This window comes from Micrasema longulum, unplaced genomic scaffold (genome assembly GCF_059751315.1).
Source record: "Micrasema longulum isolate JH-2025_06_02 unplaced genomic scaffold, ASM5975131v1 h1tg000045l, whole genome shotgun sequence".
NCBI lineage: Eukaryota > Metazoa > Arthropoda > Insecta > Trichoptera > Brachycentridae > Micrasema > Micrasema longulum.
This window is the reverse complement of record NW_028277252.1, coordinates 1754748-1781637: the sequence shown is the minus strand read 5'-3', so window position 1 is coordinate 1781637 and position 26890 is coordinate 1754748. Positions and strand designations below refer to the sequence as shown.

General features: G+C 32.7%; 1 protein-coding gene across 1 annotated transcript in view; it reads left to right on the top strand.

Annotated features, from left to right (window-relative positions):
- The window catches only part of LOC148285244 (LIM domain transcription factor LMO4), a 431295-nt gene that overhangs the window by 64945 nt on the left and 339460 nt on the right, over positions 1-26890 (top strand). The window contains exon 2 of the mRNA XM_088228372.1: positions 13625-14096. Coding sequence (XP_088084498.1) covers positions 13708-14096 — 389 coding nt within the window. The 5' untranslated portion in view covers positions 13625-13707. The remainder of the gene's footprint in view (positions 1-13624; positions 14097-26890) is intronic.

The window sequence follows — 26890 nt, the reverse complement described above, 5'->3', positions numbered from 1 at the left end:
TTTGTATTTATATTGATACCAAAAACATTTATTTTGTTTACATTATATTTTTGTAAACTTCCATATTATCTTGTCTCATCTTTGTCTTTCTGTTGCCTGTGTTCAAAAATGAATTACATGTTTACTAATTTTAATAAGTCGGCCTCGTGGTGTAATGGTCAGCGCATTTGCCTACCATGCAAGAGGTCTCGGGTTCGATTCCCGACGTGGTTGATATGAAATATTATTTAAAAAGGTGTTTTTCCTCTAGAATATTTCACAGTCCCTGGACTGGTACCTGAAGCGTAAGACTGATCACCTTACCTTTATGTAACAAAAAGGATCCAGATACGCTGCGATTGGTGTACAAATGCAGTGCCCTATGCACCATTAGGTGCGGAAAAGGGAATGAAAACAGAACAGAAAACAGAAATGTTAATACTGTATTAGCATGGCTTCTGATTTTCGAGGGGGTAAAAAATTAAACATTTAACATATACTAAGTAACAATGATTTGAAGATATTACGTAATTTATACCCGTGTAGTATTTTCGTGTGTTTTTTAACATGCATATGAGGCTCAAATGGCGTGTTACCATTTACCAGCTAGAATTCGTTTGAAATGAAATGACGTGTTAGCGATGTGACCCTTTCTACAGCTCACAAAAAAATCAAGACGAATGTTTAAAACACATAAATTATACACATCAATGTCTGAATCGGAAACAAAACGACTGTTTGTATGTTGTATGGAGTCGTAATAAGCGGGTATGCGAAATGAGAGCGTGGCCCTAAATAACAATAATAACACATTCAGCTGGGTATAATTCAAACTGGCCAGTGAAATTGCTGGCCGACACAAAGGAAAAAAAGATTGAGATCTTCGTGATGCATTCGCTCTTTGTACGGTTTACGCCTACGAATGGTCATACCCGATAATTATAAACCTCTCCTCTCCGGGCCCGGGAACGAAATACCTCGGGCAGCTTTCGGCGGTCAATCGGCCAGAGGTCGCCACGGGGTCCTAGAACCAGGATCGGGAAGAAGCGATCGTCTATCGTCTAACCCCTGCAGGCTTTGCCCTCATTAACTGTTTCTTCATTTAATTACGACGTTCCTTAACAACAACGAAGGCAATTAATACAATTACCTTCATTTGTCTTCAATGTCAGGTATTAACAAGTTTTTTGTAGATCGGACAATATTCGAAAAGATACCATGGAAACGTATAGAAACTGAAAGATATAAAAAGTGGTTAGTACAAAAAATACACCTTTTAAATATAACATTTATTATTTGAGACTAAAAAAATGTTCATCTCTTTGATCATCAGTTTAAACAATAACACTCTAAAATAGTTCAGTGCCGCGATTATGAACGCTGTCTACATCTGTACATATCGAGACGGTACACTTAACTTTTATCCTATTTCTATCTACCTCGGTATTTTCTTCCGACTTGTCATTTAGTCCGCGTTCTTTACTTTATTAAAATAGTCCTCATTTATATTTCTAATAGGCTTCTGTGATAAAAAATGTTCACTTCAAAGCTATTATAAACTCCAATAAATCCCAACTCAAGCAAAACATGCTCGCTTGAACATGATTTTTATATGACTTTTGACAATTACCAAGACGGTATGCTTAAAGATCGTCTGTATTTATCTACCGAACGATTACAAAGCCGATTTGATACGTATACTCAGGAAGATAGTCAAACAAATGCAATAAATATAATAACTAAGTTATTTTTTTAAAGTGGCAACATTTTGTGGCACATCAGCCTAGATGCTCTTATGTTAACAGGGCAGCATCTAGCCAACATTATCTTTGCACCTAGGCGTTCGTTTTTAAATCTGACAGTCATGCCACCCTTTTTCTATAACATTTTTAATAGGCTTTTTAAAAAAACTTAAACCACTTAAATTGAAATAAATCGTAAATATAGGAAAAATTGCTCAGTGGATTTTTTTTGACACTTTAATGCTTAAATATGCGTATCCAGGGGTTCTAGATCCGTCGGTGCAAACCGATGTACTTGCATCAAAACTTGATGGTGGAGGGATCGGTAGTGTATCTTCGTAAACGCTCGGGAGAATTTATCTTCAACTATGACATCATAATGAAGCTATATCACTTGTGTGCATTATATCATATGTGTGACGTACCTGTACGTTACATTTCGATGTACCTAAATAAAACTTGATTAGGGAAAAATTGGTTAAGTAATTAGGTATTTTATTTATTTTCTTTTATTCAGGAAACCTACAGTACAATTTCATAGTTTTATAGTATACAAAGTTAGACTTAACTCTAATGGACCAGTGAAGTTTCCATATTATATTATCAGTTTATCTTATTAATTAACTATTTTTATTTTTTCAAGTACAAGTAGTATAAAAATTAAAATCGAAGCTAAAAAAATATTTAAACGTTTGTTGTTAGTATTTACATAAATGGAAATAATATTTAAAATGATAAACTTAGTAAAAGTAATTAAAAGGTAAGACATAAAATAAATAAGAATAAGAAAACATGTTCAAATGCAAAAATAAAACATTTTCAAAAAGGAAAAACATAGACAAATATGTTTTGGGGGATTAAAAAAAAACGACGAGAAAAAACTTTAAAAGAAATAAAAGACAATAAATTTAAGTTAATTTTAAAAACATCTTAAAAAATAATGACATATAATGTAAGAAACGCAATATATTATTTTTCAAAGCAATTCTAAAAGTAATTAAAAGTAGTTAAAAAGTATAAAAACATGCCAAGCGCAGCAGAGAAAAAAGAAAGAATAACAACTGTATCAAGTAATCTTTAAAATTTGCAAATGTTTTTTTAAATTTATAGTTAATTGGCTTTGTCGTTTATCAACAAGAATTTTCCCAGTGGAAAAGCATATTTTTTCGAGATAAAAAGTAGCTTGTATCGATTGCCGGTCCTCTAACAAGAAAATATGACAATCCGTAAGCCTATAGCAATGCGGCATGGTTATTCTGTTCACAATTCCAAAATCCTACTACAAAACCAAAACAAAAAGCAAACCAAACTAACCATAGATAAAGCAACTTAATAAAAGTAATTTAAAGAATTCATTTCAAATTGATTTATTTTTGCATCTCACCTTACCGCCTATTTATTTTCAAATAATTTTGCTAATTGTTGACATGTTGAATGTTTTTTTCATTGAACTTATTTTTTCATTCGTGATGAAAAATAAGTATCCGTTTTTACTTCTTACCTCTCCGGCTATCCCTATGCAAAAAAAATGTCAATCGGTGGCTCCGTTTAGATGTGAAGGAAACACAAACAAACCAACACTTTTGCATTTATAATATTAGTACATGATTAATACAGGATTTACACAAAATTTGTAATTAAAAATTAAACACTTTGTTTCGTGAATCGCGACTGCATACCGAAATTTTTTTTTTTTCACAAAGGTTCAGATGTTATTACTATTTATAGTAATGACAACTAAGTATTTTAACATGATTTATTAACACCAGCTTAATTCTCTTTTACGCTCGATTTACCGTAAACCCGTTTTGTATATTTAAAAAATATTAATTTCTCTTCAGAATAAAATAAATACGATGTTATTATGCTTACCATCTTAAATAATAAAAAAGAATAAAACTTTGCTGTTTTCGAGTTTAGTACCTACTTATGTACTTATGAATTTATTAATTAACCAATGGTCTTAATGAACTAAGCATTATTTATGCTTTTCGATTAAAAAATATAGGTTTATGAAATCATCTGAAATTTACCGGCCCCAGATTTTTAGTATTTTCTCCTTGTACTTTTATTGTGAGTATAGTCTAGTATCAAAATACGCGTGGGCTTAGTACCAACATCCATATAAGTATATACGGATATTTTATATATTTTGATTTGGATGGTTTAACTTTCTGCCTACTTGGCTACTCCTGCGCCGTATTTATACTCGCGCCAATGGGCCGGCTCTGGAGATGTAATGTGAGGTTAGAATGACTGAATCGGTGATAATAACAGTTATTTATTCGGCGAATCATCGCCGCGCCGGTCTCTCTCATTTTCTCTCTGTCTGACTTTATATCCATTCTTTTAATATCGGAAATCACAACGCCAGAACGAGGGGCATAAATAATGGTTGGTTTATGGCATCAAATTTCAGATCCGATATAAATTTTATATTAATCAAAAAACAAACGAAGGTTGTCTCCTGATATTAAACATTTCGAGTATAATTTAGTGCACAGGCAATATCGTCCCCCTTTTGAAATATCCTTTAATTGTAGTTTTCTCAGAAAGTTATGGGTTTTTTTGGGTTGGTTTTTTATTTGATTAAAAACAAAAAAAATGCTAATAACATGCCTTCGAAGATATACCCAATCGATGCGAGTATTAATTTAATAAAGGATCCAGAAAACGATGAAGACATGGGATAACTAGTTCTAATAGATATTCGGCGATAGGCATGTCAAATTATTTATTTATTTTACACTTTATATACATATAAGGGCGGGCATTGTAGTAGAGCGGGGAAAGAATCTCGTTCATCACGTCTGGAGTCTGCTGTGGTGCGGTGTTTTAATCTATCTGCCTACCCTTATGGTAAACCGGCCTAAAGGTTTGTTTGTAATTTTATGTTTGACGGTGCCTGTTTTCAGATGTAGACCCTTACCTTCTTTCTTCCTAATGCTTGGCAATCGCGATGGGAATCTTTCCCTTCAGGGAGGGTTACCTTTCTTTTTTTTCTTCAATCCGTCAGCGCTTAGAATCTTCTTGGGTTATCCCCGATCACTGGACTACGCAGTTTTTATCAGGTCATGGTAAATTGAATCAAAAATTATTTGTTTTTAATATTGTTGACTCCCCTTCGTGCTGCTGCGGATATCCTAACCAATCTTCTGAACACATCCTGTGGTCTTGTCCCTTTCCCCTTCTCTATGATTACCGAATGGAGCTTCTCGCTACTATCCGTGGCCCTGTTATAGGTCCTGTCGGAAATACAGATCTGGTGGCATCTAAAAATAATTTCAAGGCTTTAAAAAAGTTTTGTAATCATTTCGGCGAATTGATCATGTCCAATCAATTTAATCCCAGTCAGTGAAGAATTCACTTCCCTCTCTTCTCAATCCAATGAAGTTCATATTATGTACTTCTGGATTACTTTCTTTCAGCACAAAGATGCTAAGGCTACCAGATTTCAGAGAGCTCCTTCGGGCAGCTTTTTTCGTTTGACAACGAGCAAATTTTCCGTGTATGTGGGCACCGCCAAGGAGACTTATGTCCTCAGATGCAGTGTGCGGTATGTGGTGGGTAAGCTGTAACCCATACCGAAATCGAACCCAATATACCTACATAAGCTAATTATTATAAAATGGCAATAAAGTTTAGGTGAAGGGGGGTTCCAACCTCGGACCGATGATCATGAGTCCGCAGCACTAGCCACGGGTCCACAACCGGATTTTTGAAAGAAATATTTGCGTGAACTAACATATTGAACGTGTGAACTGTATTGTCGAGTTAATGCTAAAGTCGCGAATGCGCAAAAACATCATTTTAAGATATTGAGTTTTGAAGAACGTACGAGTAACATTATTTAAACATTCACGAAGTAGGGTATTTTTGAAATAACACTTTAAATATAATGTACAGTTAGATAATATAATTATAAATGTATTAAAAACAAGTTTCCTTAACAATATTCTGGTTTAAAAATGAGCACATACAAAACGGCTCGCAGTTGGCATCACGTCATTTTGACGTCACGCGTTATGACCGCCGACTGAGCAAATAATTGACATTGCGTACAAGCTTGGCGCCAAAACGTCATGCGTGCCGTTTGTCCTACAGGGTCCAAAACGTCTCATTTTCGGGTAATTCAAAATATGCATTTTAATCCTTTGAAGAATTTTTTTCTGACATCGCACGAAAAAACATTAATATCGTTACCATCGTAATTTTTTGCTCATTTAAAAAAAACGTAAAAAGACCCTATTGCGAGCTCTTTTATTCGTTTATATTAAGTCAACTGGTTGCTTGGACATTCAAAACTCTTACAAAAAAAGATACACTTTTTTATTGAAAATATCTTGGGTATTTTGGTAACTATTGGCAACGCTATAAATTTAGGTAATTAAACATTTGTGCTATAAACCTATGTCCATGTATAAGAAAGGATAACATAATATATATTATAACGACTCGTGTATTTTCAAGATTGTTTTGCCGTGTTTTATTTTCCCACTGTAAATAGAGGTAATCTTTAAAAATGGTCATGTTCACTTTTGTTAAATTTGAGTAAATGTGACCTTTAGTTTCTATATTGAAGCAGAGCAGTGAGGGACTTGACCAAATTTGAAATTTAGCAATTTAAAAACATTTGATTTCAAAACTGCAAATAGAAGTTATATGATACATTTGAGCCAAAGCGATGCTTGAAAATAAATGCATAAAAATATTCCGAAAAAAAGAAGACATGACCGCTTTTGAAGATTACCTCCTGGAATATTTACAGATATTTATTTATTTCCCGTTTGCGGTACGTGGTATATATTAATCATTGTTTGGGTTTATAGGATTTAGAATGGGTTCCGCTACTGATTATTATAGGGGTTTTAAACTTGCTATTGTTACTCTGAAAACAATAGGTGAAAAACCGCAACAATTTCATAGCTATATTTATGTCTAACGTTAATTTTATATATCCGTTACGGCGAACCATCCAAGTCAGATTTAAATATTTTATGTCGTTTTTAACTATAATAATAATGGATATTTTTATTATAAAATAAATGATTCTACGTATTGAAAAATGTCTTTTTTTTTTAAAAAGAAAGATTTGCGTTTTTATAATTCATCCGAAAATGACAATTTAAGGGGGGCATTTTCAAGAGCTGTAAATAATTAATTATTATAAAATGGCAATAAAGTTTAGGTGGAGGGGGGTTCCAACCTCGGACCGATGATCATGAGTCCGCAGCACTAGCCACGGGTCCGCAACCTGATTTTTGAAAGAAATATTTGCGTGAACTAACATATTGAACGTGTGAACTGTATTGTCGAGTCAATGCTAAAGTCGCGGATGCGCAAAAACATCATTTTAAGATATTAAGTTTTGAAGTATAGAAGTGGTATCATAAATCTATTTTGATTTTTACTTAACTAGCTTCGTATAGTTAAATATCTAAGAAATATATTAATTAGGACGACTTTTTCATCATTTAACATTTGGCTTTATTTTTATCACTTCTTGTTGATTTTGGCATTGCAAATTATTTATTTGTATTTTTAGTGAAGTTTTCGTGCGGGATTTTAAACTTTTTGTTTTTTAAATTTTATTAACATTAAAACTATTGAATTAGTATAATGGTTTATGTTTTAATTAAAAAGGGAAAATATGTCAAATAAAAACACAACGTGTTATAGATAACATTTAGTCAGAGGCACCGAAATCACGAATTTACCACATTCGCCATTTTAGCATAGTAAATTAGGCAAACAAGTAAAAATGTATTCAATGTCAAAGTCTCGAAATAAATATTCGCGTATTTGGCATTGCATACTCGTAGATGGGTATTTAGTCAGATTACACAATTTTAAATTCGCTCTTTCGGTAGTGTGTGCTCTATTTAAAATGAACTTTCGTGGTATATTTAACTCATAACTGTCAAAAATGCAGATTCGCGCTTTGGCATTGGCCCGACGATATAATGGAAGTCGTTGCTTCTCTGAGGAGCTTTATTCTAGGAAAAATTAAGGTTACTCAGGAGGGCTCTGTTACTGCAGGAACACTACTGTTACTTCAGTAGCAGGTGAAAGTAAGAGCAGCAAAGAGAAAGATATACTATTTCACTAGATATACTATTTAACTAGCCTCTGTGTGTAGCTCCACACATAAACCAAAATATGCATCCAATGCAATGGAACATACCTACAGAGAAACACCAAAGCTAAACGGTGCCTTTTTTCAAATTGTTGTAAATTACTATGTTTAAAAATGAGAATCAAGTTGTGGAAAAGCAGGGAGCGAACCTGGAACCTTTGATTCGATGACCGCTCCATTGCCGCGGAACCACAATTTGAAATTAGGTAAACACCTACGATGAACTCGAAAAAAGTTTAATCCTTTTTTTTCTTTTTCTGAAAAAACAAATGATCGGTTAAAATAATGCATTTGATTATGTTCACGTCAGACTTGCCCATATCATTAAATTTTGCGGATTTGAAAAAAGCGCCTTTTTTCAAACTTTATATTCTACATATAATAACAAAATGGCACCTCCCACTGGCTTTAGCCCGACAGTAACTTCAAAGGGGTATTATTTATATCTGTAGTTTATAAATGACACATTTTATTATTTAAATTTTCCGCCATCTTATTATTGTCTCGTTATGCGGTATTGTCAAAATGGTTCTTAATGATTCAATTCAACAGTTCAAATGTGGTATTCTGGTGGGATTTCTGTATAATAACGTTTGTTATTGATTATTTACATATTGGCCTGCAGATTGGACTATTCAATAATACATTAAAGAGACGATCTTCAAAAGATCCGACTTAAGTCATATGTAGAATTGTAGAAGGCACGTGCTAAAGCTAAATATGTTTCTTATATTATTTATATGCACGAGTCCCCAACACAAACTTTGTAGGGATTAGGTTTAAATCTTTATTATTTTTTTAAATACTTACCTGGGTCGGTTTCTACCCTTTTTTGAGAAAACTGATTTGTAAATAAGAGTTATGATATAAAATTACCGCGTAGAAAAACACTATTGAACCACCCTTTTGTTTTTTTTTTCATCGGTGAAAAAAAAAAATTGGTTTTTTGTTCATGTAGTTCTATTTTTTCAATTTTTTTTAATATTAATTTTTGTATACTCAGTGCTTTATTGGTGTCATATATAAAAAAAAATTACAAAAAAACACAAACCTAATGCAACATCAATTTTGTACACAAAACAATATACGATACAAATTTCTAAAAAGGACAAACAAGACGTAAAGAGAAAGGTGCAGATGATATTATTTTTTGGTGTTGTTATTGTTCTGTGAATTTGGTGTGAGGTGTGTGGAATGTGGTGTGTATGATATGTGTGTTATGGGAGTCGAAGAATTTAAGATAAAAAAAGGTTAATTATTATTAATATCTATGCGACTTAGCTTCCATCTGAAGCGGGGAGCGTAGTCGTAGAAAAGGCCCAATCGTAGATGATGCATAAAATGTGGTTTTATATCGTAATATTTCATTGTCTCTGGGCCGCGATTACAAACGCTATCTTCATCGGTACATATCGAGAGAGTATAAAATAAAATCGATATTTTTGTACAAAAATCTCAGGTATCTTCATCGGTGACCTGTAATTGAACATGTTTAGAAAACAAATGTATGCGCGTTTTATTTTTCATTCACGAAACTTAATTTTACTTTGAGAAGGAAATTGAATATAAATGTCAACTTCCCATTATAATTCGAGCCCTGGGCTAGTATTCTGAACGGAATTGCGCGCTAAGAGATTGCTCTGTTAGCGTGTATTTAATACGTAATACTCGTTAAAAATGCGTTTTCCACGCGCGTTCTTGCGTTCAAAATACCACCCCTAAGCTGTTATTCCAAAAGCTCTCGCGGCCGTATTATCTCGTGTATTTGAATACAAAATACACGAGAAAAACTGTTTTCTCGAGCCGTGAAAGTGGTTTAAAATAGCACTCCTGCACATGCACTTGGAGCGTGATAAAAAACTGATTACTTTGCCTTCGTATAACGGAGGATCGAGATACGCTGCAATTAGTTAATCATCACAGTGGCCTATTCACCACCGGCTTCGTTTCGCTCAAGTATGAGTTTATTTCTTGCGTATTGAAAATTTATATCTCGAAAATGGTAAACAGCTTTTTTTTATTTAAATTTTTCATTACGTGTTACATACATTTAACAAAATATTCTTACTTTTTAAATTCACATTCTACTGTTAATAATGATATTTTAAACATCTTTTGTAAAGGTTGTCTGAGTCTTTTTTTTAGTTTTGTCTGGTAGTTTATTGTAGAATTTCAGCCCATGGTTTATTAGTCTCGATTGTCCCTTTCTCGTTTAAAAAGGTTGTATATGATATTTTTCTGATATTCTCGTATTGTGTTCATGTTTACTACAGTTTTTTTCAAGTTTTAATTGTTCGTCTACAAATACATCAGTGGCTAATTTATGAATAATTTTTTAGGATTCTAGTTTAAAGAGTTCAGTTACATTTAATTATTTGTTTGTTTAAAAAGTTCTTTAGTTGCTGTTAGATAGGGTAGGTCAGATACTAACTTTAATATTGTATTTTGCTGTCTTTGTTGTCTGTTTATGTCATTTTGATTTCCTGTTCCCCATAATAGTTGCATATAACATATTTTAGTTTTTACATAAGCTTAATACATTTTTTTTCCTTTATGGAACAAAGTTTTTGATTTAAAAAAAAGACTCGATAATGTCGCCACTTTGCTAATTAAATTGTTGATGCGAATTGTTCATGTCAATTGTATGTCCATTGTTAGTCCTAAGTATTGAACATGTTCAATTTCAGTTAGTCGTTCGTTATTTATGTAAGCATCTACTTTATGTCATTTTTTTCTATATTAAAAATGGATAATATTGCATTTTTTTTCTTTAAGTGTAAGTAAGTTTGTGTTTGTCCATTTAGTCAACAAAGTAAGGTCTTTGTTTATGTCATTGTTTGTTAATACAGATTTTTATAAAATAGTCCAATGTCGTCGGCATACATAAAAAAATTTCCTTTGATACAGTGATAAGTCATTAATATATAAAATATGTGGACCCAAACTAAATCCTCGTAGGACTCTAAAATTTACTGGTTGTATTTTACTTTTTTTTTTCATTTACCAAATTATACTGCTTTCGATTTGTTAAGTATGATTTTAATAGTTTGCATTCTTGAGATTTTACTCCTTTATCATTTTTTGTTTTCCATCATAAATATAATTAAAGATAACGTATCCTTGACAAAGACGAGGTTGTTTTTCTGTAACCGGCCGACATTATTTTAACAATTTTTGATAAAAAACATTGAATTTTACTGTATTCAGTATGTTTAAAACACAAAAATAAGTGTATGGTTTCACAGCGACTTTATACAAAACATGTCAATTTATTGTGCGGACAATTCTCTTATTTATTGACAAATGAGATAGATTATTATTTAATTAATACTTGTTTTAAGATGTTCAATTAAGTTTTATGGAGACAGTTCCGCTTCATTGGCTGAAGGGCTGCAGATTAATTCGGGCTTGTTCGGCACCCGCTCGGTAATTGGAGGGGGTTGGGCTTCTCCCTCACCAAACCCTCGCTACCCTCCTCCCGCCACCACTAGACTCAGGTCCAACTGACTGCGACTGGCTGATTGCTCCTCTTCTTCCGATCTTGTAACGAGACGACGTACGTATTGTTTAGCCGACTGGGTTAGAGAACTGATACTGTACTCGTTGTGAGAACTCGGTATAAATATTAATACGCAAAGCGTAATTCAAATAGATCAAGTCAAAGAAGGAATCGTGTGTTAGAAATACCACATTGTAAAACGAGGCTCGCACAGAGACATGCATATTTTATAGGCCCAAATTTTTTTAATTATTGTTTTACTGATATTTCATTGATTCCAAACTTTCAAAAATTTCCTTCTTTTAAAAAACATGCACTATCCTGGATTTAAACTAAAGATATGAACTCTTTTTTTCTATGATTTATTTAGTTGCCCTTTAATAATAAGGAATATTTTTGTGTTTTTCAAAAATATTTTTTATTTCCTTTTTTAACTACTGTAAAAAAATATACCATATTATCTTTCACAGAATATTTTTTTTTTCCCTATGTTATACAAAAATATTCTAACTGTCTATTGTTTATTATAGGAGCAAAAATTCATTAACATTTTCTTGTATACCCACGAACAGGCCATGCTTTTGTGGGATTTTTGTTTACCCTTTTTCTATTAATGTGTATTTCATTGTTATGTAATTATGCTTTATTTTTCTTATACTCTGTTTTATTATTATGTTTATTGTAAGAAAACAAAAACATTTAAATTAAAAAAAAAAAATTAAAAGTTGCTCCAGCTTTATCAAGAATGACTTGCTGTCAAAAAAAGGAATCGTTAATAATTTCCTTTTAATGGTCTGGTTGTGGTTTCATGTGTCAGAGATCCGAAGTTCGATTACCAACGGTTTCCTATTTTTAGCAATAAAGCACTGATCAGTTGTTAACATGGTCTAAAATATATATTACTTACTTACTCGTACACTTAATAAATGTGTGAAGTGTATGCACATTTGAGTTATTAATTTTAGCTAATATTATTTGTAAATCACGCGGATTTTTTGTTATTTTTCACGAATATTTTTAGGTATCTCTGTAAGAATGATTAATATATTAATGCATCGCTATCACGAAAAATAAGTTTATAAAATTGTAAAGTTGTTGTGTTACATTAAATTTGAAATCTGGGCTTTCTGAAGACCATTTTCAAATCGTAAATATAAAAACTGAGCCCGTTGCAGGTGAGGTGAACTACTGATATTATTTAGTTATGCAGAAAGCAGCCGGTCCACTATTTAAAAAAAAATAGATATTGATGTTATCGGGCGCAGTTAGGTCAATTCTTTCTTCTGCTGATGCTATACCGCTTTCATACAAAAAACTGTATTAATCACCTTCTGAAAATGGTGTCAATCACAAATCGGCATTTCTCAATTTGCAGAAAACACCCACAGCACTAGTAAAATCTTACGGTACTTTAAAAATCATTAAAACTGGTCAAATACATAATAAGATTCTTGTTTGTAATATATAAAAACTCATGTATTCATTGTTCATCATTTGCTAAAGTCAAAAACATTCCAACTGTTGTATAGATTTGATTATTCACTCTTTTCACAAAGGTACTATTATCTCAGTTTCACTTTTCTATGGCGCGCTGCTATCTGCTAAACTACGTTGATTTTAAAGGTGAATTAAACTCATCGCTTGTATTACATTTCTGTAATCAGTATAATCCAAAAACTCTCGTTTTCCTGGTTCTTTATGTACAAACATCATATTCAATTAAAGATATCAAATGAATTCAGTAAAGAAATAGGAAAGAAATCGTTGAATTAAAACTTTTAATACAGAAGTTTGACAATTTTGTCAGTTGCTTTACCTGCAATAGACTCAGTTGTGTTATTGACGCTGCGTAGTCTAAGACACGTATTTTATTTTTACTCATTTTATTTCATGGTTTATGATTGTTTGTTTTTGAACGGCTTGTCTTTAACAAAGTAAAAAAAAACATTAAAACAAAATGAACAAAAAACTTCAGAGGCAAACATAAACAGTTAAACCCATAACTTTAAAACACAAGACAAACAGAAGATTAAAATAAATAAAAAATGTTTTGTAGTAACAGACGCAATTTAGTTATATCAGCCAGAGACAGTGCTCCACATGGTCAATAGTTACGAAATGCTTGAAAAGTATCAATTTTAATTTCATTAAAAATAAATTAAATAAATTCACATGATTTCCATGATTGTGTGCTAACATGTAGAGCTATGGAAAATGTGCTCAATCAAAAATGACGTCGCTAATATGATCTTTCTCGTTTTTCTGCAGAGGTGGCGTGTGTTCTCATCGGCTGTGCGTGAGGCGTCCTCGCCGCTCCAGGCCTCAAGCTGGCAGCCGGAGCGCTAGCTGCCATGAACCCCCACTACCACCCGTACGCGGAGCTGAGCTCCCCGCACCCGCCCAGCCCCGACAGCGGGGGCTACCCGCACCACCACCACCTGCCGCTCCCGCACCCGCACCCGCACCACCACCCCCACCACGCGGCCAACAACGGCCACCACCACCACGGGCCGGACGCGCAGCAGCCGTACAACAACAACAACAACAACAACGGCCCGGGCACCAAGCAGTGCGCCGGCTGCGGGGGCAAGATCGTGGAGCGGTTCCTGCTGCACGCGCTGGACCGCTACTGGCACAACGGCTGCCTCAAGTGCTCGTGCTGCGGAGCCATGCTGGCCGACATCGGCTCGTCTTGCTTCACCAAAGGCAACATGATCCTCTGCAAAACAGATTACACGAGGTAAGCTTACTTCATCTCACCATATTTCCAGAACTATCAAAATATGTATGACAGCCCACCACATACCGCACACCGCATCTGAGAACATAAGAATCCTCGGCGGTGCCCACATACATGGAAAAGTTGCTCGTTGCCAAACGAGAAAAACTACCCGAAGGAGCTCCCTTTAATCTAGTAACCTTAGCATATTTGTGCTGAAAGAAGGTTTTCCAGAAGACCATTGGATTGAGAAAAGAGAGAAGTGAATTCTTCAATTACTGGGATTAAATTGATTGGGCGTGATCAATTCGCCGAAATGAATACAAAACTTTTTAAAAGCCTTAAAATTCTGTTTGGTTGCCAACACATCTGTATATCTGACAGGATCTATAACAGATCCATGGATTGTAGCGAGAAGCTCCATTCGGTAATCGGGCGTTCGTTATTAATTAGCACTGTTTTATTTCGAGACGCCACAAAATCTCCCCCGAGTAACGCTTCCTAATGTCATTGAACATAAACATTTGCGTTTTCACTGTAGTATTTTAGCTGCGCCTTTAATGTCTTATGCGGGAATTTGGTTTGTTTCGATTATTATTGGGGTGTATATCTGTCAGGTGTCTCTTTCCGACATGTCTGTTATTTACGAAACCACTCCGGGTAGATTCCGTAACATCCCGAACGGATATCGCGTCTGGTATTTATTAATATGCTGCCCGGATAGACACGCATGATTTCATCCTTCCTGCTTACTCTCAGTAAATTTTTTTTATTTTTTTTTATTTTGGTAATTAAGGTTTTTTATTTTTCATTCCAAAATGATAATCTTGCAATAGAAAGGAGATTTTTTAATGAATGTGGATAAAGGGCAAGGTTCTTTGAAGTACAATACGTATTTTGGCATCGATCTTTTATATTTCCTCTTCGACACGTGAAACCAAAATGTAGTTAGCCATTGAAAGAACGATCGAATTACCATCAAATATATAGATAGCGTTCTTAATTGGATCTTATTGTTTTGATAGCTCGTGTCAATTTTCTTAGAATAATTATAAAACTCTCAGTATCATGCACAATAAGCAATCAAGTTTCTAGTATCTTTAAAATTAATCTTAAATTTAAATTCTTGTTCTACCATAAGGATATATGCTTACGTAAACAATGGGACAGTCATGTGGTTTTTATAAAAATTGTTTATCAAATTGCTATCAAACTAAGCTGAAAAACTATTTATTTTTGTGTAGTAAATATCTGTCACATTTGTAACACACAAGCTGGCCTTCCCTACGCATGTAGATGCTTATAAGTTCACTTACATGGTATGGATTGCCAGTTGACTAAAACTACCCAAAATTACACCGCCCGCGACGTCACGAGTTCTGGTCGCTGAATGATCAAAACACACACCTGAACGGTGAAACATAACCGGGTTGAACTGCATGGGTTGAACTGACGTTTATTGCACAAACTGCTGACTTGCAGGCATTCTACGACTTTGATACGTTTGATTTGTTTCCGACATTTAAAAGTTAGCCCAGTACAATTGTACTTTGTACCTCAAGCACGCTAAATGCTGAAAAACATGGCTACCCGAAAACCGGAAATCTGTTGCCGGTTGCAATCATGATCGTCCATGGTTACCACAGCAAAATAACAATGCTATATTTTATTGGCATCGTGTGGTCACATAAACCTGTGACGTTGCGAATCAGTTCTTTTTTTTCATACCTTTTCGAGAAACTGCCGCACAATTACGTGTACTATTTTTTACCACGTGTAAGAACACTTTTTTATACCTTATTTCCAGTACCACTTAACTTCCTCACTACGCCGATGTCGTTTCGAACTGTAATTTCTTTTTGTCAGTATTAAATTTCTAGACGATTATCTAATATAGCGTTTTGCTCTTCTTATAACTTTTTATTTTATTTTTCGTTTGATTTCCCTACTTACATACATATTGAGGCGACATTTTAGGCAGGCTCCTAACTAAAGTGTGCAAATAATTCTGAGAATCCTTTCATTTCAAATTCATCAAACATATTTACTCTGCTTCTGTATTTATCATCTCTTGGAAATAATGTTTTCTAGTTCTTGTATTTAAACTATACCAATGATTTTGGAAGATATTATTATATATTCTAATTGCTTGTTTAAGGCTGTAGTCTGGTAAAACGAACGCAAAATTAGGAAATCATGCGATTCTGCCATTTCAAAACAAAACTTTTTTTTAAAATCGCGCAATAATAAAAATAATAACAAAACATTAATTAGATAAAAACAATATTTATTAAAGGTAGTTCTGTAAAAAAATATACTTAAAAGTTTTATGTAACTAAAATATAATTACTTTTAGACCGGAAGATTACGCCATTTCAAATTTAGACTAAACTTGCGTATCTGCGATCTCAATAAAGACTAAGTATTGAACAAAAATTTGTTGAAATAATTTGAAGATAATAAATTGAACATGAAAGTGGCCAAAGCCAAAATTTAATTTTTTGATTTTAAAAAGAACCGAAAACAGGGCAGGTCTGAAGGTCATAAAAACGTAAATAAGGTGTTGTTATAAATGAAATATTACAACCAGAATTATCTGGTTTAAAAAAAAAAGAATACAATTCTATTAAAAAAGGTTTCAACTAAAGTATTTCAATCTTTTTTATTTTTTTAAGTATTACCGAAGGCATAATTTTACGTACAAGGAAAAGAAAATGTCACAAAAATGCATTTGATTTAAAATGCTTGTATTTCTTTTCAAAATCAAAGAAAATAAATTTGGCTTTTGCCACTTTTATGTTCAATTTATTATCTTCAAATTATTACAGCAAATTTTTGTTCAATACATACTCTATTGAGATCCCAGATACCTGAGTTTAGTCTAAATTCTAAATGGCGTAATCTGCCGGTATAAAAGTAATTATATTTTAGTTACATAAAACTTTTAAGCATATTTTTTAGCGGAAATACCTTTAAAAAACATTGTTTTTACCTAATTTATGTTTTTTATTTTTTTATTATTGCGTGATTTAAAAAAAACTTTTGTTTTAAAATGCCAAAATCGTATGATTTCCTAATTTTGCGTTCGTTTTACCAGACCACAGCCTTAAGTAAAAGTAATATTTTATTGTCCGGGTATAATAACTTAACCCCCTTTAACTGTAACTTTTGGTTTACATGTGAATTGATTTTATTAATAATGATACTCACTTTGTAGATAGTTAGGTCGCAAAAATCCTCATATGTTTGACAAAATCATTTTTAATATCCCAAAAATCATAAATAATTTAATACGTGTAATGTCGTTGATATAAAGTATTGAACATAATAGTATAATCTACCTTGTTAAGCTAATTAAATTTCTATCATTAATACGTCTTGCATTTGAATGGGTTTAGGATAACGGTACCATTTTTAAAAAAATATTTTTGGTTGATTCATCTATTATTTCATTTCTGGCAAGTTTGCCTAAGTGCCCATGGCAGAATAGGGTGACCGTTTTGGGGTTGTTTGCAATAGGACAATCGGTGTCAGGGCGCATCATCCACGCATCAGCAGCCACAAATGCCGACCCCGGCACAATGTCCCAAACATGATGGGTTATTTATGGCCATCATCCACCCGTCCATCCAATCCTGACAGGCAGGACGGCATTTTCTTTCACAAGTTTTTTGTTTTTTTTCCGCTTCGCCCTGCGGGTGGTCCTCGATACTCCTTTTTTCCATTTTTTTTCAGTTTATAATTTTTAATTTAAGGTTAAAATTATTTAATTAAAATTATTAAAACCCGAATTAGGTGGTTTACACTTTGTAATTTATGTTTTTGACTTATTATATTTGAACAAGTGAAAAGTGGCTAAATTATGATATTCTTTAAACAAACAATCGAAACCTAATTTTAAAATAAAATTGAAATCTATATATGTAAAGAAAATTCATAAAGATTAGTAGAAATTCAAACACATATTTTTTTAAATCTCGGTAGTTTACCTACTTTCAAACAATGTGTTTTTAAATTTATGTTCGTCATGTCAAAAAACACTCATCCTAAAACATTGGATCTATTTAACACAGATCTGCATTCTTCACTCTCCAGAACTGTAGATAGAAATTTTGAAAACGAAACTTTTGAAAAAATAAGTTATTTTAATAAATAACATATTTTAAGAATTTACAGCGTATTATTTAATGAAAAATAGATACGAATAAGCCATGTTTCCAGAAAAAGTTTTTTTTTTACAAATTGTGATTTTTAAAAAGAATAAATCAGTCTGGCTTAATATGACAACAGTATTACTGTGGTACCAAATTATTTACAAATTCATTGCCCAGCCGACCTCATGATGGCCGATTAGGTTTGTGTGACAAGTAAATTAGATTTGTGTTTATTTTTTCGGCTTTTCCCGCCAAACCGTATCCCGCCATGTTCCCGCGGGCTTATCCAGGGGAGGCCAAGGGGGCGGCCGCAGTCCCTGGCCGGTGTTTGGGCCGGTTTAATTTATTACCGGATTCGCTGCACGCGGCCCGCCGCAGATATCGATCCTCAGCCCTGCCCGCATTCATGGCCCGTCTGGGTTGCCAAGGCTAAATATTTTATAGCACGAATTTGTTAAATCAATTTCGTACTTTCTCGTGCCCTCTGCATGTTTTATGAAGAAGAAAGTTCGAGAGTTTTAGCTGTTATTTTATGACGCCCTCAGTCAATATCGTTTGCACAAATTCTTAGTCGGATTAAAAAACTTTTACACGCGCATATATCATGTTTGTATATTGTGGTTTCTAACCTATATTTATTTTTTTATATTATATGTTTTTTTTTTTTAAAAAAGGTCCTCCCAAATACAGGAGTTTCCTAGCTAGTCGGGACCTGAAACAAAGAACCTCTGTACATTTTAAAACTGTGAAATAAATATTAAAAAATAAGTAAGTTGTACCACCCGCCAAGTATTTTAATTTTAAAACCATTTTCTGTTCAGTCGAAAATAACCGTGTTGAAAATGGGAAACCAAGTTGTAGTAGAGCGAGGTTATATTCTTGGTCTTCCAGGGTTCCGATTACAATTTGTAGTCAACAAAGGTATCTTTAATTAATTGTACACAAAGTAAAATGGATATTTCTGTATGAAAAATGAAATATTAAAAAAATATGTATTTTTAGACATGTTCGATTAGAGGTATTCGTACATACACATTTTCTAAAAAAAGTTTATTTTACTTTATAAACAATCTAAGATAATTCTCCATTGTAATTGGGGCTGATCAAGAATCCGCCAATCCGCTACACTACCACTATTTTATTATTAATGTACATTTTTTTATTTTTAACTTGCTAGCTTAAAAATATTGAAATGTGAGATTTTTTGGATTTATACATATACTTATTTTACAAGTTTTACAGTTGTTATTAACAATTTTAAGAAATTCCATTGTAAATAGATAGATACCATCTGAAACTTTAATATGATATTGTTGGGTAATAAAATTGTTATAAATAAAACCGATATATATTATAAAACACGAATTAGAAATTTTACGAGAGAGGGAATGAAGAAATTAACTTCATTAATATCAATATCTTCAATAATGTGATAAAAAAGTATTTAATTTTTGACATACACCAAATGATTTTGTGGCTTATGACATTCTGGGGTGATATTCTGAACCACTCTCGCGGCAAATACACGAGATAATACGGCCGCGATAACGTTTGGAATACCAGTCCTGGAGCTCAATCACAGATGGCTATCGACATGCTAAAAAACGTGCTAAGTATTTGAGCAATCACCACGAACAATCATGAACACGCTGAAGTTAAAGCGGTCGCGTTGCAAAACGAAATTCAACTTCGGTCAGTTCAAGAGGATTGGTTGAATCTCGCACAGGAACTTATCTATGGCGTTTTGCAACGCGACCGCTTTAACTTCAGCGTGTTCATGATTGTTCGTGGTGATTGCTCAAATACTTAGCACGTTTTTTAGCATGTCGATAGCCATCTGTGATTGAGCTCCTGGAGCTCAATCACAGATAACTATCGACATGCTAAAAAACGTGCTAAGTATTTGAGCGATCACCACGAACAATCATGAACAGGCTGAAGTTAAAGCGGTCGCGTTGCAAAACGAAATTCAACTTCGGTCAGTTCAAGAGGATTGGTTGAATCTCGCACAGGAACTTATCTATGGCGTTTTGCAACGCGACCGCTTTAACTTCAGCGTGTTCATGATTGTTCGTGGTGATTGCTCAAATACTTAGCACGTTTTTTAGCATGTCGATAGCCATCTGTGATTGAGCTCCTGGTTCATTAAAATCTAAGTTTATCGAGAAAATAACAATCAAACAATTTTCTAGATTTTACAAGACGATGGTTAATCACCAATACACCGAAAAAATAATAAATATTACTTTTTGTATATATTACAGTTGCATGGCCGAAAAGTAACTTGCATTCTTCTACTAATTCATTTGACTTAACATTATAACTTAAGGTAGTCTTGCGGTTCTTTAAATAAGGACAATTTTCACCCACAGAAACTCAAATTCTATAGGACCTCGATGCTATACCTACCTCAAGAAATTACTAATTCTTCTAAAAATAAATTCCCAGTAAGAAGTAAAAGAGTGGCTCCTCAGAATCTGAAGAAGTCAGCTGGATGAGGCACTAAGAATAAAAGTTGAATGCTGCTTTTAATAATCAATTTTTATTTTCGTTCATTTTTTTTTACTTTGTTATTTTCTTTACTTAGTTCTGGTTTTTGGAATTCCGATTTTCAGTTGCCAGTTTTTAAATTTTTAAACTTATTTATTAATGTTATACCTATTATATTTAATTTTGTTATTTTGTAAGTTTGTTTTAAGTATTTTACTTTTCCAATTTCTTCATTTTTATTGCAATATATGTAGTAATATTTGATTTAAGTTATTTTTTCATTGAAATATTTTGTTTTATTTTATATTACAAATATGTACTTTATTTATTTTTTGCCAATAAACGCCGTATTTTGGCACTGTAACGAACTGAAAAAAAAAGCGAATGGTTAATTAGTCAAATATATAAATGGAAAATAGTAAACTTATAAAGGCTTTTTTAAAATGAATTAACAATATTTAATAATCCGTCACTATATCATAACACACAGAAAATCCTTTAGTTTTATTTAATAGTCTATCTGTAATAATAATTAGGTTTTTTTTTCCGTGCATTTATTAGAAAATTTCTGTTCTGATAAAATTATTGCTTAGTCTTTTCGGTTTGCTAAAACAAGAAAGCTGTGTGATTGGATCTCCTGCTTAATCGTTTATACCACATCGGTCGCACAGTTGGAGATTTCGCAAACCGAGGAATTCAATCGTCGCACATCGAACGATTTCACATTACATAAACAGATAATATACTATGTAAACAATAAATTTCAAGCCTTCATGCTTGGGAATATTGGCTACGCCCTTGAGATAATTTACTAAAATGTCGTACTGCAATTTTTCAATTAGTAAATTGGATTATTTTACCGGTTCGAATGTTGAGGATTTAATTTTAGCAATGCAACGTTCTGCTTGCAAATAGTTCAAAATAGTATTTAAAGTAATCTCAATGCCGTATACATTTTTAATTGTATTTAATTTTCATTATATTCTAATACATACTTAACATAAACTTACTTACCTATTTATTTTATATTTTTTTATTTATTATTATTTGCACACAATATCACATTTTTATTATTTTTTTATAACATTTTTAAATTTTTATTTTTGTAAATGGCTTTTCGGTAAAGATCCTTTACATGAAAACATATGCTAACACTACATAGTTGTATAATAATAATTACTACTAACTTAAAAATAATAGGCACAAAGCCTTTTTTAAAAAACATTATTTCTTTAAATATCTATATCCATATCTTTATCCATATCTATATCTATACCCGTACATGCACACATACATATCCATACATACATATATACACATATACATATATATCTATAAACATATATATATACACATATATAAATATCCATGTCAATATTACATATTTACATTCCTGTCCTGTATATATCTATATTTACAAATATTCAATTTTATTAATAAATAAACTCCTGATCAAAAAGCCAGTCTCTTATTTTGCCCTTGTCAGTTTTGGTAGTGCCATTTCTAAGATTGTTTAGTAACAAATTAAACACAACTGGAACCACATATTTTAGAGTTCCTGTCCCATATTTTTTGCTTATCTTTGGAATTACTAAACCTTAATTTTGTGTGAATCTTGTATAATAACCATCTTCTAATATATTTTTGAATGTATCACTTTTTCCTTGTTCCAAAATGATACAGAGCCACAGGATTCCTCGAACCGGCAGCGCCTTAATATATTCATATAGTACACATTTCTTTTTGTACAATCTAATTTTTCTTTTGATTGGGATTAGACCCTGATTATTTTTTGTTACAAAATCCTCATTTTGGCATTTCGTAGCCCCTAAACACTTTTATTAAAAAAATAAGTACATATATTAAATTATTAAAACACTCCACTCGACATTTGACGACCGTCAAGCTGCGACAAATCAATGTCGACCGTCAAATGCCGGGTTGCTTCAGGATCGTCACATGTCGCACACGTTGACACTTAGTATGCTTTTCTCAAATAAGCTGTAATATTTCAATTGAATTGTGTTTTTTTTACATCTACCATTTGATATATTACATGCACAATTTTAAAAGTCAGTAAGATCCAAAATCGATTATATAAAGAAAAAATAACTACCACTACCTTCATACCATTTCCCCGTAGGGGTAGGCAGAGAGGATGGACCACCACACATGACTATCCTGATATACATTCTTAGCTTCTTCGACATTCATTCATCTGGTCACACATGCCTTTCGGTAGTGTCTGCTTTTGACATGACCAGACTTGAGATTTTGCTTTATCTGTTCATGCCACGTCTTTCTTGGTCCTCGTCGTCCTACATTATCATTCATTACGACAAAACCATCTAGGAAATCTTTTCTTTATCTTATCAATCATACATGTCTCAGATTTGCCACTCACCGCTTTCGTCATCAATAATAACCTTGTCGTGGATTGATTTCCTTCACAATTGTCTAAGAGATCGCGTTTCGACCGCGTTCACTTTTTTAAAAATATTTTTTTAAATATTTTTATAGTATAATTATACTCGTACATTTTTACAATTTAAAAAAAAATTCACTTGTTATATTTTTACTACTACTACTACCATCACGCCATTTCCCTGTAGGGGTAGGCAGAGAGAATGGACCGCCACACACGTCTATCCTGGCATACAATCCTAGCCTCTTCCACATTCATACATCTTGTCATACATGCCCTTCGGTTCTGTCTGCTTTTGACATGACCAGACTTAAGATTTTGGTTTATCTGATCATGCCACGTCTTCCTTGGTCGTCCTCGTCTAACGTTGCCGTTCATTTTTGCCATATATACTTGTTTTACCATTCTCTCGTCGTCCATTCGTTCTACGTGACCAAACCATCTCAGAGACCCTTTCTTAATCTTATCAATTATGCTTGTCTCAGATTTACACTCTCGCCTGATTTCATCATTCGTAACCCTGTCATACATTTATTTCTCACAAATTCGTCTAAGAGATCGCATTTCAACCGCGTTCACTCGGCTTTCATCCTTCCTCTGCCAGTTCCATGTTTTACTTCCATACATAAGTGTTGGGACTAAAACTCCGTTGGGACTAATACTTTTACTAAAACTAAAATCCCACCAAACCACTTTCTGTAGCTTTTTGGTGAAGATTATATTTATACTAACTTAATAATAGTATTCACATTTATAAAAACAATAAATAACAGATAAAAATTAACAGCCGGAAAGATCAGAATAAACATGTTTATATAAAGAATAATATATAAATTTATTTTTTAAATACAAGAAAATATATGAAAAATTAAAATATTTACACCTAAGCTACTATTCATATATAAACTTGCTCTTTTTGATCTTGTTACAATGTGAGTTAAATTTAAGTTCTTTTGGTAATAAATTAAAAATTCTAGGTACTATATATTTGTGAGTTCTATTTCCATTCTTATTACATACTTTTGGTGCTACCAAGCCATCATTAGACGTGAAGCGTGTATTATGGTTATGTTTGAGAGGAAACTTGAATGTATTACTATTAAATTGTTCCAAAATGATGCAAAGCCACAGTAGTCCTCGAACAGGCAGAGTTTTCTTTTCTTTGTTTTCATTTTTCGTCTGCCAGATCCGTGTTTCACTTCCATACATAAGTGTTAGGAATAAAACTCTGTTCTGCACTCCGACTCCACCCAGCTTCAATCGACATATTGTAAACAAATATTTTTTGCCAAATTTGTAACTCACCTGGCATCGCCACGATACTCTCAACACCAATAATGACACCCTAACATAATTTGGCGAAAATCTAATGTAAATCATATAAATTACAACATTGAGATATTGTTTCGGAAAACTTAACGGAGGTTTGTTAGCAGTATAATAAATGCGTTTAACTCTTGCACCAATAACTTTAGAAAAAGCTTACGGAATCACCATTATAAATATTATACATAAAATAATTACAATTTACAACTCGTTATGTTTTTAACGCTTGCATTAATAATGATCATTCGTGTTATTATTCATGGCATATTAGTTATTTATTGACTTGTCTCTATGATTTACTCTGTTTGTTAGCCCTGCAGGTAACTTTAGTAATTTATGATTTACGCTGGCATCGATTTACGAATAATAAAAGATTGTGTTAAATTTAATTTATTTTATGTAAGTAAGATAAATTACCATATTCCTGTTTATTAACATACTCAGCTTGTGGTCCAGTGGTAACTTCTTAAATATTTTATACAGGATGCTGGAATCACAGCCCGGTAGTAAAATATATATATATATATATATATATATATGTAAATAAGTATATACAAACAAACAAACCGTTACACCGTCTCACCATAAGGATGAGCAGACAGGATAGGACGCCATATCACTCTTTTTTTGTATACAGATTTTGCTTCCTTCTATACATCCAATGTTATCAACTATCAAATATACAAATTTTGTAAATGAGGTCCAGCATTCCAACCGTCTATGCGCTCAGTAGCTGCAAGACTTGTTATTATCGAACTTCTATTTTTATAAATTTGTATTTTATTTAATTTTTTTTAAAATCACTAAATCTCTAAACTTTATTGTCAAATAAAAAATGTAAATAGGGGCTAGATTTCTTATTGTCTATGCACTCTGTAGCTGCAAGACCTGCTGTAATCTAGCTACTGTATATCATAATTGGAGACGAGGAACAAGAATCCCAACCGTCCATGCGCTCTGTAGCTGCAAGACGTGGTGGGATATTTATTGACTGTACATCACCCTTGAGGTGATTTTCACAAAAACTTCGCTATATAAATTATCCAAATATATATATAAATATCTAAACATCTCATGCACGCCCGCCGATTATTCCGACTTTCGACATGTCAATCTTCAAGTAGTTCTTGGATTTGGTCATTCCGTGTCATTCTCTGTCTTTCTCAATTTCTGCATCCATCATCATTCGCAAAATAAATATTTTTAGCCGTTCTTTCGCTGTCCATTCGCTTTACCAACTGCTACCAACCCAGAACTCCATTCTAGATTTTGTCGATAATTCTTCTCAGCCTTACACAATGTACGAATTTCAACATTTGCGCACCTATCGTACATAGGTTTACCACACATTGGCCTGAGATATTGCATTTCGACAGTATTTATTTGAGCTTTGATTTAAGTTTCTAAATGTCATCTTCTTTGTAATTAAAATGTATTTTTAATTAATTATTACGCTTTTGAAAAGCAAAAAAAAAGTTTAATTCGAATTCGATTCAGGCCAAGTTTGACTCTACCCTGTAACTCTTGCACAGCAGTATTGTACATTGTGCTAACCGCTGTGCTACGGAAGCGGACGAAATATCAAATTAAGGATAAAACAGTGTTTTCGAGGAAGAACACTTCGCTTTAAGACGTCCCGAGGGATTGCGAGGATTTTGATTCTCTCCCAAACACAACAGTGCAAACTTGGAGATATTGTAACCACTAACATAGCGAACTAATCACTTAATTCAGTCATACATATACCTACTTAAATTTAAAGAGACATTTTATTTTACTGATTTTAATAGAGCATTGAGGCCTTTTAGTCAAACATGATTACATCGGCCGAAAACAAGTTACATACAAGAAAAAGTATTATAAGCTTAATACAGCAGAAACAAAAAAGACAATAAATAACAATATGTACACAAAACCAAAAATTTATGACTAAATAAAACTAAAAAAAAATCCTTACCTTTTCTTCTTTCCTTTTCTTACTTTTTTTCCTTTACACTTTACCTTTTTTTTACTTTAAAAAATATTTTTTATGAAATGCTGATATTTACTATTTACTTTTTATTTTCACATTTGAACGGTTTGGGTTCGTAGATATTGCCCTGTTTAAACAATAAAGAATAAATTATTTATATTATTATTGATATTAAATAAATAATTATTAATACGTATTTATAAAATACGAGAAAAATAAAATATAGCAAATTTTAGATATAAGTACAAAAATTAATGATTTTGTGTGTAAGACGGTGTGTCAGGGTGTATTTATTAAGGAAGTGAAGTTATAAAAACATTAAAAAACACATGTATAAATAATTGATTTATTTTAGTTTTAAAAGATACAGATGTTCTATGTTTCATGTCCGAATAGCTAAATTCCCGTGTTGAGGCAGGACCTTCTTTTTTATATCTGTTTTTTTTTA